Source organism: Osmia bicornis, chromosome 3, assembly GCF_907164935.1.
Source record: "Osmia bicornis bicornis chromosome 3, iOsmBic2.1, whole genome shotgun sequence".
Lineage (NCBI taxonomy): Eukaryota > Metazoa > Arthropoda > Insecta > Hymenoptera > Megachilidae > Osmia > Osmia bicornis.
Window position 1 is genome coordinate 4,060,329 of NC_060218.1, and position 15,224 is coordinate 4,075,552.

The window sequence follows — 15,224 nt, forward strand, 5'->3', positions numbered from 1 at the left end:
GGCAATAAGGACTACTTTGTAGCTGACGCGAGGCTATTGGACCGAGAAGGTGTAATCGTAACGGAGCCGACCGAGCTGCTTGTCGTTCTTTGAATTTCAAGGATCCTTTAATATCCTGTACCGTGTACGTACGATGACACGTATCAGCCGATATATTTTCTTCAGCACCTATCAACGTATTCATATCGGATTGAAATTTAGGAGATGGCCCGGTGAATGGTTGTGTAAATTCGGTTTCGAGAACGCTCGATTCTCCTGTACATTTTTGCCCGATGTCTTTTAACTCTTTTTATTTCAACAAGACGTTGCTGGGGTCGGACCACACATTTATGCTGACACAGTCTATTTCCTAGAAGGGTAGTTTGTATTCATGTTTAGGGACATTGCAAGTGAAGCGGAATGCAGCTGTTGAATTAAAGTCTAGTTTACATTCATAGAGCAAATGGTAGGAGTAAACACCTGAGCAAGCGGTTAATAGAGTACTAAAGCCACCAAAAATGGGAGGTGTACTTGCGCTCGCGTATTCGAGCAAATGTAAACTAGACTTTACGACGCAACAGGGAGCTACGTAGCCGGAGATCGTTCCGCGATTCCGACGAATGCAGCAGACAGAAGTCTCGGCTAGTTTGTCTGATTGTGAGGTGTACGTTTCGTTATGCGTGTTTACAATCCCGCGATTCGTGGCTGGCAGCCGATCGACTCGACTTTATCCCCCTTAAAATACACCGACCGGATCAATTCCTCTCTTCTCTCAACCCCTGTGCAACACGCTTCCTTACCATTTCTCGCTCGTTTTCCATCGTTTCGGTCGCTGCGTCGGTTGCGCGATTTAACGAGCCGTGAGTTAATGCCGCGCCGCGTTCCGTGCGTTTATAAAGCTGATGTGAAAATAAATTACGTACCGTCGCAGACGTTACTCGGAATCGCGACAATCAAACGCTGTAATTTCCGTAGTTGCTCTCAGATTTGACAGAGCGTTCTTGCTAATTTGCTGTTTCCTTCGCGGCGGGGTTGTTTATCGCGACACGGCGCGGGGTAAATATACCCCATAAATATAGACGAGATTCGCGATAAGTTTGATTCCCTTCACGGCAGACAACGCGACAGGAATAATGGAAGATGGTGATTCGGAGATCTTACTTCCCTGGCCGGGGTATATCCCGAGATTTATTCAGCCGACAAAATGGAGGACGAGGATCCGGCAGTTTTTAAATTCCCACACGTACCGATCCATTTTTCCGGACCGCGCCCGACTTCTCCTCAAAGGACAAATAACGTCTGGGGAAATCATCGCGAACGCGCGACACAAGCTTGGAATTTAATATGAAAAAGTGTGAATTCCAAGGGTACACGGTTAACCGGACGAATGATGCTCGAATTCGTGGCTGCTGTTATATACTCGGAATTTATTACATTCGTCATGTTTCAAGTTTTCCGCTTATCAACCATACCCATCATATATATTTTCTCGTTATTCACAGTGCGTATCGCCTTTTTTACCCCATCAAGTTTACATCTACGTCCGTTTCCTCTTTGTGAATATTTTCCCGAAGAAAACTCGGGGAAGACGCTTATTTCTTCGTCTTTGATCAAATGCCGTAGCCTCTCGCGACGAGCGTCGTCTCTACCTGGCCGATTCGACGAGCAAGAAACATCTTTGCCCGCCTAGCTTCAGCCAATTAAAACGTCGCGAAAGTTAAACGTAAAATGCATCGTCTACTCGCTCGTTTCCTTTACGATCTTACCTCGTTATCCGCTCTTTTTCCTAAATGCCGTGCGATCTTTCCAAACAAGATTCCATTTTCGAAACAATTTTACTTTATCCTAACTCCTGTCTCTGCTGTACCGAAAGTTTAAAATCGGCGCGCGTAAAAGAAAGAATCCCTTTTTCTACGCAGAGTTTCTACGTTTATGAAGGAAAAGATCGCGTTAGAGGGTTTCCGGGTCTCGAATCGCATTTCAAGAAGTTCAGCCGGCGCAGGCGAGGTAAAATCTGGAGCACAGTTGAAAGATGAGAACGCACTAGACGAAAGCAAGAGAAAGAGACGCGTAAGAACTCTCGGTGCAGTTACGTAGCGTCTCAAGGGTGTACTTGAATTGCGTGGAAAGGATGGGGTCTGTGCAAGCGTACGAACGACGATGACACCGACGGACGATGACGGTCTTTGACGCGACGTAGTCGACGATGATGGTTTCCAGGATAATGTACGGTGATCGGTAGACGAGAATCAGGTGTAAGCACAGCGAAGAGCATGCGAGACATTGTCGTAAATTCCAACCACGGCCAACAGTTCTACCCTCCTTTCAACCAGCTCTCCTCTCGTTGTCTAGTGATTGCTTGCTTTGATCTCTCTAATCATCAAACCCCCTCCACCCTTTCCGACGGGGTGGCCATCGTTCGACTTAAGTTCACGTCACCTTGTTCGGCCTTGTCCCTTCCGCTTCCTCCTTTTCGGTCTGCTCGTCACTCGATGCTTTTTGTCAGAGAATAACGCCTCTTGACTCGTGATAATCAATGGTAATCGGAAGTGTGCGCGAAATTGCGGACCGAGTAGGAAATTTAATTCGGCTACGGGTCGGGATGCTGAAAGTTTAGAAACAACTTGATTCTCAGGTACGCGCGATTCCAAAAATCTACTAACATCCTTGATGATAATAGAGTCGTTGAACATCAGCGACGAGGGTCGTTAAATGTTTCAAACGATCTTGATCTCTCCTAGGCGAACGCATAGTATTGTTTCGAGCAATTTATGCGCCGCAATTGGGTTAACGAGGCTGCTTTGCAAATGTTATTCGACTTGAAAAGAGAGAATGTCGTTTAGTTCCGACGATTCGCGGCTCTGTAGCTGAAGTTGAAGTATTTTAATGCTTCATTCGAACATCAGCCAGCTCGATGAGTTTTACTTCAATGAATCTCATTCGCTGTGAAGAGTCTCGAGGAAACGAATGTAGGCCAGGATGGATACCGTCTGAAGGCTCTTGTGTTTCACAGAGGACGATTTCTACATATTTGTTAATTTAGTTGGTTTGTATCGGGCCGAGTTACCTTTAGCGACGCTGAATCCGACAATGGCCGGGAACGCTGAATGAAACGGAGAAATAATATTCATTTATTAACCGTTCGTTGCCGGCTCGAATTTCGAATGGAATGAAATTTTCTGATTTTCCCTGGAACGTCGAATTCTCCTCGTTCGCGCACGCCTTGCACGCTCGTAATTGCCACTTTCGGGGAAGGTTAATTAATTATGCAGTTTCGCTCGTTCATTAAATCAAGCACCGATTATCGTTAATTTACATGAACAATTCGCACGAACGGGGGATATCTTCGTCGAAACGGTCCATTATCTCTGCCTCTTTGCTTACGCCGATCTCGATGGCCCATTGTCGTATAAAAAACATATAATTAATTGAACGCGTACGGTGGAGCGTCGGGCTGAAAGCGAGCCGCGAATAAATGAATAATTAATTAAGCCCAAGGAAATGGGGCCAGGGTATCGTAAGGTAATGGACGGGCTTAGGAAGGAGAGGGTAACCGGAAAGGGTTGGAACGACAACAAAACGTTGAAACTCGCGGGCCGAGGAAAACACGAGGACGCGTTAGAATCGCGCGAATCGGCATATAGAGGGCAATTTAAATGCAGATCGAGGTTTAAACGCGACCAACGGTTCGAACACATGAGTCCATCGTCACCCTCGCTACCCTGCCGCTCTTCTCCACCACCGCATCCTGTTACCACCGTAATGCCACCGCTGGGATTTTAATCGTGAATTTCCAGCCGGTGCTCGCAGTTTTCCGCGCACTGATCCCGCACCGACTCTATTTTATTTTCCCCGCGGTAATTGCGACATCGTTGCTTTCCTTCGAATTTTCTAAACGTCGCCCATTTTCAACGCGGAAAGCCTTCTGTCTGGCGGCAAGGGTCAACGATTCCTTGCGAGTCCTTTCAATCGGCCCGACAAATTGAAAGGATGGACGAGGGGCATTGATTACGCGAGGGACGCGTATAAGGGTGACGAGGTGTCGCTTATGAATATTCAGAAATCGTGCGTGTCGTCGCTACGTGACGCAGATATATTCTACGGCAGCTGACACGTACGTAGAAAGAGACGAACGGAATAAAGGCGGACGATACGACACGGTGCCGGGTATATCGGAAAACGGTGGATGGGTAGAAGGGCGATGATAGTAGATAAGGGTCGCGTCTTGCCTATCGGTTGTCTCGCGTTACAGGAAGAAGGGGGAGTACCGATAATCCGCTTAGACTCGACAGACAGATAAACTGTTTATTATTACTCTGATCGGGCTGGCGGTAAGCGGAGGCTCGAGGAACCGGTCGATAGGAGATTCTTCGATATCAGTCAGTCAGTCAGCGAGTCAGCCGTTCTTAACCCCTCCCCGTGGGTACCATAAAATCCATTTTCCTCCTTCTGGAAGGGACGAGATTCGAACACGAACGTCGAAGGGCTACGAGGATTCGTCGCGTAATCCAGTTTTATTACTTTTCAGTCAGCCCGGCCGAATGAAAGAGATATTTCCCACTTATCCCGGATTATTTCGAAGTTAATATCTAACGAAGGAAAAATAATCGTCGTACACTCGTCGCTTCGCCACTGGTCGTTTACAATTCGACGTCTTTCTCGTGTGTTCGATCGTTTGTTTTCACGAGATAATCCACGCCACGTCGAACGCAGAGGTTTTCATTCCTTGGTTAATTGACGCTGGTTGAAGTCCGTCTCGCGACTGTTATCGAGGTAGATAGGTGTTCTTCGAATTTCGAGAATAAGTTAAATATAGAAAAGATAAAATTTTAGGTATTGGTAAAGATAATTCTAGGCAGAATATCCAGAGAGTTGAACGATGATGAAGCACGGGAAATGCATCGACGCGAATTAGTAGGGGGAGGAGACAGTGTAGGTAATCGATGAGTGGTCGCGCCTGCATATCGCTTCTATCTCCGTTATTGGTTAATCAAATAGTAGATTCTCTTGATTAGCCCGGGGATGCACTTGGCGTCTATCTAATAATACCTGCCAGATGGTCGGACAGATTTCTCTGCTCGGATTGCATCGGGATCTTCCGGAGCGTGTCTAATTCGAGGGACATTATTAGCTGGAACGTGGAATATCCTGGGTCGTTCGTAAATCTGCTGAAAGAGACAGCGATTCAAATGAATTTTACGAGCTTCCAACCCTTTCGTTGCCGCGTATCTTGTGTAATAGTTGCGGATCTAAAAGCTGTTAAATAATTTCTGTATTATTTTTTATGCCCTTGTGGTTAAGTTAAGAACCGATTGTTGACGAAATAAAAGGATTAACGAGCATTGGAACTCGGTCAGCGCAACATTTGCTTTCATCCGTAGGCGGAAATATATTCCACGGAGGGCACAAACGAATCACCGGGCTGGCATGAAAGTGTTGCAATTAAATTATCTTCCATTTATCTCTTAATAAGCGGCCAGAGCTATGGAAACGGTTTCTTTGACGTTGAAACGACGCATTTCACTCGAGTCTCTGCGAGCTGTTCATAAGGATTTGCCCGATTCACGTCCACGTTAGCGCGTGTAGCCGACGATAGAGTTATAATGCGATGAGCTAATGGGCGACATCGTGATTAAATGCAACGCGCAGACCCATAACATCCATGTTTGCCAGAGAATACAGACAATGAGTTACATGGCTGTAAGACGATTGAGATTCCATGGTACAATGTACATAAGTCGAGTACACTTTTCAACGCAAAGTGGCATTTTCCGTGAAGAATGAAATACATAATTTAAAGGGGAAAGATCATGGAACGTCGAATGGACATCTCTGTTGAATTTTTTTCAGACTAACAATAAAGATTAAATTTGAAATATAAATGGAAAGATAGGAAGTAATAAAACTCTGAATGACCAGAACATCCATCAAAGGATTATGGAAATAAATGAACGATTTCTTCGAAGAGAAATTAATAGAAGCTTTCTGGGATAAGGTTATTTATTACATCTTTCGGAAATCTTCCTCTTGACCCTTAATACTTAGAAATGATTACCGGTCGTAATTTCAACTTTAATGACCATTTTTACGGTCGTTTCGAAAGATTTCAAAAGTCGTGGAAAGAGTAATCGTGGAAGAAACACGAGTGATTCTGTTTAATACAACAATTACGAGACACTTGATACCGACAAAGACACGAGAGGTGACGATTCGACACGGTGTCCGATCCACGGAGATAAAGAAGAAGCAAGGGAGCAGGGAAGGAACGGGTTGAAACAGTGTGTACCACATGCTCGACGAGGAACGAATAAGAAGAGAGAAGCAGATCGTTTAATGGGTCGAGGAACTGACAGAAATGCGATTAGATGTTCTCGTCGCGAAGAGGTCCATGATCTGGCTGGGACCTGTTGACAAGCGCGAAAAAGGCTTGTTTCTTTTATTCTTCTCTCGCCTCTTCTTTTTCATTCGTTCCTCCCGAGGCTGTTGACAAGCGAGAAAACCGCTCGGTAGATTGCTATCCCGTCTCGTGACCGATTCATTATTCTCCTCGACGCGAAAGTCTTTTTTGATTTCATTGAAAACGGTCCTAGATTCGTTACACGCGAGCTGGTATAAAGGATCGTGACGCGTTGAAAAGATGCACGTTAACGCATCGCGAGCCTTTCTAATTAAGTCGAGCTTTCAAACAGAACCGAGCTTGGCAAACCGGAAGAACCGCGATCATCACGGCAGATGGTTAAGCGAGCATCGTTAATTCTTGCCTTCTACATCGTTGAAGACGCGAGCGGGGAAGCGTCTGGAACCGTGATCCGACACGACGAAATAATATTGTAAAAGGTAGACGAAACGGAAAAACGGCGGGAAAAGAGTGGCGCAGGTTCTTTCAGGCTAGATTCACCGGCCTAGCCGAGTGTCATGGAAATGGTACGAAAGGGGGAGTGATGGCGAGTGACTTCTTGCGAGACGACTCGCAAGGGAACACCCTGGCAGGGAAAGAGAGAAACTGGTGAAGACGGGAAAAATGGACAGGTGGCTGGTGTCTGTTGCGTGCTTTGAGTTAAGTGGTACTGTTTATTGTTTGAGCGGGAGAACGCGTGGGTCTTCATTAGTAAGAATTGCAGCGAGACTTCTTCAAGGGTTGCAACACCGGCGACGAATATAACAAAGAACAGACGTTGAAACCTGCCTACTTCCGGCATCTCGTTTAATTAATTAAATTAAGACTTCTAAACGGCAACAGCATCGTCGTTTCCCTTGAACGAGAATTAATTGCTCGACGCCAAAGAAGTGGTATCACTTGTTTTTTTCTATCTGATAAAAGTTTTACTCGAGCGACGTTTCTATCGAATTGCCCCGCTGTACTATTTTTCATTATTCAAGCCAATGATCACGGGCAATGCAGTACAGACGATTAGCAATTCCGCCTGCGCGATGCCCTTCGCGCTATTGTGATCGGTGCAGCCCCGATTTTCTATATTTCGCACCCCCGTGGACCCCCACCGGTTGTGAGTCAGAAGTCATACACGCGAGACGAGGGTGTTGTCTGATCGGCGAGGGGGGCGAGAGTAAAGGCTGATTTTGGCGGTGTTACGGCGCCCCGTCAGTTGAGTTATGGCATCCATAACTAGCACCTACGTCTTTCATTAACCCCGGCATTGTCGCGCGTACTGCGACCGCCTCGTTAAAGGGGGACCGAAAGGATCGTCAGGGGTTGAGGAACATAGAGAGACACCTATTTGTTTTTCCTTTCCTCCTATTTGCCTGCCATATGTCCCACTTATCGAATCGTCTGCTCTCGTACAATCGATTCCTTTCTTTTGTCTCTCGGCTAGACAAAATCTAGGGATTAAGGGGTGTTCCCATTCGGAAGGGTGACTTTTTGTCAACGCAGTCAATGGTAGATAGGAAACGAAAATTTCTTGAAAAATCATTTCATCGATCCTTTCAACTTGAAATATCCCCTTAAGCCGCGTTGCACCCTTTGCATCGAGGATAAACAACATCAATCAGCGTATTAGATAGTCGGCGACATCTTGGCTAATGGATAAGAGGTAAAGCGAATGCTCGAGTGGAAGAGGAAGAAAATCCTGATCGATGGGCGATCAAGAGATGCGTTCGTACAATGCGGATACTGTATCAGCGTGCGAATATCAGCGACGAAACGCATTGCATATCGTGTAGCATACGGTGCGAACCCGCTCGAGCTTTTAAGCTAATCCTTTTTTTTTCGGGACGAGCGTAAAATATCGCGTGCACCAGAGGAGCGGAATTAATCGCGGCGACCTTCCTACCGATACGAATAAAAAGATGAAAATCCCACCTGCGCTCACGCTGTGCGATATCTAGATAGTTGGTGCAGCTTCAGCGATCTTTTTTTTTTTTCTCATTCCTTTATCTACCTGGCAGCAGGGTAGTGCATTTATTAAAATGTTTATCCGACGATGTTGAAATCCCCTCGGTTCTGTTTTTCAAATTGGATGCGCCTTCTCCGAACAGCTATAGTTAAACGCGTACTGCCCGAAGCCAAATTATTCGCCAAAAAAGAAGAAAGAAAAATAGAAAATATACATACGAGTGGTGCGCGGTAACTTTTTTTCCGCGTTGCCAGTAAATTACTTCTTTGCCTCGCATTTTTGCATCAGCGGTGCGTGGTTTTGCCGTCGATGCGAATGCATCGCAGGGTAAACAGAGGAAAGGGAAATCTATAGTTGTCGACCGGTCGCGTACGTCGGTCTGGTCGTGTAAAAAATTCAACGAAAAGCGATTTTCGAATTCACTGTTCCGCGATCTCTGTGAAAAATTAATCGAAAAACTGGGGGGGTCGTTTGGGGAATATCGCCTGGGCACTTGTTGAAACGTCGCTCGTGGGCGTGATTTGAAAAACGAACGGAAGAGGAAGAAGAAAGAAGCGCGCCTGGCTCGCGAGGGTGTCGCGATGAGGAACGCGTTGTATTATATTTTTAGCGGAACCTGGGTGGGCCGACTGTTTTTTTAGCGTCTACTAAACACCGACCAAAGATAAACTAATTTGTCCCAAATTTATAAAGTCCGTCCCGTCCGTCCTTCTCGTTCCGTGAAAGTGATACACAGATCGTTTATACGTTTCAACAAACATCGAGTAGATCACAACCGCGTGGGTAAATATTGTCACATCATGTTTGACGTTCTTTCTCCGTACTATCGATCAAAGTTCATTATTTTAGGGCCGGTTAATTGAAATGTTGAATATCAGTGATCGAAGATTACCTTGTCGATTGATATTTCGGTCGTTTACTAATCCACTGTTTATTTATCCTATGCGCGAGTAAACATTCGATATAATAGGTGATGTATGCGTCTCTGCGAGTTAATTTATTTGTTGCAAAGGTTTCTGTTATCGATTTCTCGTTCGGCGTCACCGATTCGCTACGATCGCGAGTTACCGTGCAGAAGGCCTAGAGAAACTCCCCTGGATTTTATTCGCTATCTCTACGAATCCGTGTGACGTTGCACAGGTGATTAATAGGAATCGACAGATCCGACTGCAGCGGAACGAAATATCGGCGATAAATTTCCAGCAAGCTCAGCTAACGTATTCGCGGACAAGGAAATATTTTTTTGCCCTCGGATATCTTTCCCCTCGCTTAGAGCTATCCATGTTCGCAACAGTGTAACAAATGGCACTGGAAGCTCAACGGGAACATAGATTCGCTGCCGTTATATCGAACGAAATGAAATCAATATGTCCACAAAGAACAGACAGGAATTTTCGAACACTCGATCGCACGAATCGAATCGGGTGAATAAAATTCGCCGGGCGCGAATAAAAAATACATGGACATTCGGAGGTGTATTATGAACGCGACCGTAAATTCCTACCAAAAACAGTTTCCTCACGCGAACGGAAGCGTGAAACGATGAATACAAGCCGTGCGATTTTCATAATTTCAATAACGCGAAACTTTCTCGGGGACTTAATATACCGTGAAAATAATTACTGTCGCGGAAATGGATTCAGGAAACGATGGCGGAGCGGAGTTGGGAAGAAAACGCGATACCGTGGAAGGGTATTCATCCCATAGAAAAAGACTCCAGATCCTGGCATCGTCCTAAAGTAGAAGGGTGTCCCTGGGTTACAAGTTGGTTTTAAATCCTATAAAACAAGTATATTTATGCAGTTGGGAATATACTGGTAGGCATTTTATTTTCCGTATTCCATCTTTAACGATAGATGCACGAGCACGAACTTTCGTGCGCGATACATTGTTTTCACGATGTACCTCGAGGAATACGTCGCTTCATTTTTCCCCTGCACTCCTCATCCATCCGGCTCTTCGTGCCTGCACAAGCGTTATTTTCCCTTATTCCTATCCAGAGGCGGGTTCGGCCTGTCCTCGCAGGGTTGGAACGCGTTTGTAGGGCCTCGAGTAGGCGTTATTGTGTTACGGGATACGCGACAGCTTTCGAGATGCCACTGTTCGCGTATCACGGATCCTGGGCAAACGTGATTATTTTTCGCAATTTGCTAAGCAGATGCCCCTATTGTGCGAATCTCAGCGGTGGTATGAGATTTGTTCTCTATCCACCCTATGCGCGAGCTTCCACCCCTTTTCTCCTTTTCCTCGGGCCCTCCAGCCTCGATGTGTCGACTGGCGACAGGATTTTTTCCTTCCTTTTTTTTTTTTTTTTCACCTGTGTACACATCGACGCGTTTCGCGTTTATTTGTCGAATACACACGACGAGTCTCGCCACTTTTCCCCTCTCTTACTCTCATCTTGAGCGTTGATACAGGGAGAGAAAAGGCGCGAATCCACGCACGCCGGGGGCTGCATATTTTAACCAACTTGCCTACGCGTATTGTCTTCCCAACGTTCCCCGTCTCGTCGTGTTTCTCTACCAGGAGAGAAATAATGATCGTACCCAACAGCCAGCATCCTGCTTCTCGGTCTATTCTTTGCGAGATACAGAGAGCAAAGCGTGCGTGACAACAATGTTGCGAGCCAGGCTCGAGAGATTGCGCGAAACGTGTCCTTTTTCTTGCTTCGATTGTCTTCCCAACCCCTTCCGCCGAAGGGTAGGGTTAACGCGGAAATCGCTGCCAGGCTTCTTCCAACGCGGTATCCTCCTTCTATTTATCCCGAAATGTTTCGTTGTTACTTACGCGTAACGGGTTCTAGTTTGTTTCGACTGACGGGCGATTCGTTCGGTCGAGTTAGCCGAATGCAACCGGTCGTTCATCGACGCGAAGCAACGGTGATTAAAAACGATAATTTCGAGTCGAGACGGAATTTTATTGAAAGCCGATACGATGATTTTCCCGCTCGTCTGCGGATACGAAATTGTTTTCTCCTTCTATTGCTCGTTATTGTTATACAAAATCGTGTCCACCCTATTAATTTCAATGAGAATTGTTTAACATTTATTTGATTGAAATGCAAGGAGATGAAATTGCAAGGAGAATCCATGAAAGACGTCCAGAAGCGAATTGGCATCGCGTAATTGATTCGTATTCAAGCTTAATGAGCTCATTGTACTCGCGCGGGTACAGTTCATCGAAGCGTGCCGAAGCAATCGATAGGATCGACGTGACAGTTGAATTGGCCCTGTCACGAGTTCGATATTCCGATTGTTCCAGCCTCGAAGCTCGCTGAGAATCAAGGTCCCCGAATGAACGGACACACCTGTTTGCGTCTTCCTGTTCAATTGAAACACGCGAATTACTTTCCACTCGTAAATCCTGCCTAAAAGACAAGCGTTAACGCAAAGTTATGACACGCTTGATTCGAATATCCTGTTGCTTAAGCAACGCGGAAGCTTGTTTCCTTTCGTTCCTCTACCACGGCCACGGTGACACTAATTCGACCAACATGATTTGTCTTGCGTGAATTTATGGTTCATTGATGTTTAACTGGAACAACGAGCAGCATTCCACTCTTGGAAATGAATTCAGCTGTTGTTCGATAACCGAAGCGTGTATTCAGGTCACGAGCTTAGCTATCGCGCGTCTCTTTCACATCATTCGATGTTTATTCTTCTTTTTTAACACAAGTTGGTAGTGGAATAACAAAGTAACGAACGCTTACATCTTCCGCGTTCTTAACGATGTGCATCGCGCCGGAAAAAGCTTTGGGAAAGTTTCGCGAAGCTTTCGCCACTTGTTACGGCAGAGCGATCAGTTTGCGGAAGCAACGAATTTCGAAGAATGGATCTGACGAGAGAAGAGTGCCAGGAGCATCAGTCACGCCGCTTGCGTTCTGAAGGGGTTGCCCTTTTTTCGACTCGTCTTCGGCATCGGCATCCCTGCCGCTTGCGATACATTATATTTCCCCGAACGCATGCACGACTTTCGCATCGGCAAGGGTTCCAAAAGTGCGCAACCTACAAGTTTAACCCCTTTTTTTTTCTTCCTCGTCTTCTGTTCTCGAGGATCTTTCGAGGCTTAGCGGTTGAGAAGCTCCGCGAGTATACCTTCGAACGTCGTCCTCCCTTCTTTCCGCTATTGGTTTTCCGTGTTTGAACCACCACCCTCCTCGAGCTTCCTCTTCCCTTGACTTTCCAAACTTTCCAACTAATATAGAAAGTGATCGTTTCAAAATATCTCCTCTCTTCGATCTCTTCTTTCTGTTTGGACTAACCAAGAACTACGTACCTCGAAGATTTCATCAACAGATTGAACTTTGTCCCTCCAATATCTCTAAAATCAACTTGTCGAAATTGTGTTTGTTTCCAATCGCGAGTAAATATTGATAAAGGAAAAAGGAAAATAGACGAATTATATCAACTGGATGTCTTTCGGGATCACCTTGATCGGATAAGGGTTAAGGGAGGAGGCGTTCGGGAAAAATGGCAGGGAAACGGGGAGAATGGTGAAGGAAAAAAAGGTGACGAGGATAGGAGAGGACTGGCTGGCGTCACTTTGGTAGCAACGTGCTCTGAAAGCGCTCATTGAAATGGCTCGCGGCTGTCTGACGTACGCGAGCGGATCATTAATTGAAATTCCGTTACGCAAATGCTACGTGCAACGCACGTTCCCGTCGCGGTTGCAACACAGGGATACAGAGAACGTCTCTCGGATATGCTCGAGTACCAGTATGCAGACTAGATTCTATCGTTTTTATCGGGCTAAATTAGCGGGGGTATGCGCTTAATTAGGAACACACTCTCGCGTTTCATTTTTTTTTTGCCTCCACGGAAAATGCTTGTTTTTACCTCTTTCGTGGTCGAAATAATTGGACCCGACCACATTGTTGCACACCGACTAACGGCGGATAGGAAAACTCGGGACGTTTCGATGTGGCAACAGAGTGAATTAACGATAGGCGCATACGTTTAAATAAAACGACGATTACGAAAGTGACGATGGTATTATGGTCGAGTGTAACACAAAGGGCTTCGAGCACGGTTCACCCGTTGTTTCGTCTCGCAATTATCGGCTAAAGCTGTTCAGAAAGTAATTAAAACTCCTGTGTAAAGAGATCAAATAGCATTCGACGAAGGCAGCTAGGAAAAAAAGTGAACGGGTGCTCTTAGCAGTGTAATAACGGTGTAATTTCTTTTTAAAAGGCTCGAACTCTTCTGCAAATATTGCATTTTTCTGCGCGATGCTATTTATAAAAAAAAATGTAATCTCTATTTTCTGCAAGCGGTATCGCGGATGATCAGTCATTAACCGAAAGGGTTGGAATACTTTTGCAGCTCATCGCGCGAGTGTGCACGACTTTCGTGATCGCTCTTTCGAAGTTCACCGCAATCTCTGTGATGTCTGGCCGGCCTTGCGAGCACAAGAGAAAATGGCACTTTTGTGTCCCGGTTACTAATGCGTCCCCGTAATAATTTCGTTTTTCTTTTCTTTTTCACTCGACTACCTTTTTACGCGACTCGTTTCCTCGTCGCTATTTCTAGATCGCTCGACCCTTCCGTCCGTTCTCGTCCACCCTCTTTTCGCAAAGAGAGAAACGAGTGAGGGAAAAGGAGAAAAAAAAGGGTTGGGCGGACGTGAAAATCAGTCGACAGAGGGAAAAGAAGAAACCGCGAATCTTTTATTCTTCGGCTGACTGACAACGGAACGTTTGGGATTTTTATTTTTCAGAAACGACGACGATGGAAGTACGGACAGAAAGACCCCGAATGGCTGGCCGGATAGCACCGACCGGACGCGTTACTCCGACCATACATCAAACAGGTGGAGGAAGAAGAAAAGCGATACCGGTCCCGCCGCCGAGGGTGCCAACCCCTATGCCCACTGCCAACAATAATCAACAAAAGTGAGTAAATTATCTTTATCATCAAAACGTTAATGAATAAAAACCGACGCGATTAGAAGTTTATCGATGTCTATTAAATTACTTGTATCAATCTCTGTTTCAACGTTTCGATGCAACGTTTGAATTGGAGTTGTCGGTCGCGTCGAATCTACGGAATAGACATCATTAAGTAAGTGAGATTAGGCGCGAGTCGAGTTTGGTCTCGACTGATCAAAGTTTACCCGAAGCCACCGGACACTATGTATTCCCGACCAATTTCAAGATGTTCTACTGTACACCGTATTTCGTGTAGTTTCGACGCGAATGGTATCTGTTAATACCTTGCCGAGTTCAATTACATTAGAAAGGGGCTATTGTGCGAACGTTAGATTGCACTTTTCAGGATCTACGCTTTATAGCTTTTCCATTAACGAACAGTGGAAAAGGATTCGAAGGAGTATTCCTTCCTTGCATAAATCTTTTAAAAGTATTTTTGTTAATTTTATTTTTCTACCAATCACTCGCTCGATCGTTAACGCGGATACGGTAAAGTGATCCGATTATTTATCAAAAGTAGGTTACGTAATCTGAATGGCATGAAAAAGCATTCGATGCAGAATAAACACTTAGTTAGCCAGGAGTATCCGGTCATTCTATACAACTTTATCTTGCGGTTTTCGGGGGATTTTGCGCGAGTTGCCCGGCTACATCGAGGATAGGCTCCATTAAGTAGGAGGCAGCATCGAAATACGGTAGAGTTCGGTCGGTCTGATTAAAGTTCACGAAACACGAGACCACCGGCCACTTTACCGATCTCTTCCACCAATCTGCCTCGACCACACGTTGAATTCGCTCGGTAGCCGGATTTGCCACTGCCTACCGTGGTATTAACTCTCGGATACAGAAACGTCTCTTGTCTGTTTCCGTCTCGGTCGATCGTTATTTCCGCCGGCAACAGATTAACAAGTCGGATTCCGTAGTCTTTAAAAGCTCGTTAACTAATGCGGATTATTAAAGGAACG

At 45.6% G+C, this 15,224-nt stretch overlaps 1 protein-coding gene across 6 annotated transcripts in view; it reads left to right on the top strand.

Annotated features, from left to right (window-relative positions):
* Positions 1 to 15,224, top strand: part of LOC114871226 — a 230,496-nt gene that overhangs the window by 24,977 nt on the left and 190,295 nt on the right. For all 6 annotated transcript variants that reach the window (XR_003788540.2, XR_003788541.2, XM_046285060.1 and 3 more), the window contains exon 2: positions 14,049 to 14,223. Coding sequence is in view for 4 of the 6 variants with exons in the window: in XM_046285060.1 (XP_046141016.1) it covers positions 14,060 to 14,223 (164 nt within the window). In the remaining 2 variants the exon portion in view is untranslated. The remainder of the gene's footprint in view (positions 1 to 14,048; positions 14,224 to 15,224) is intronic.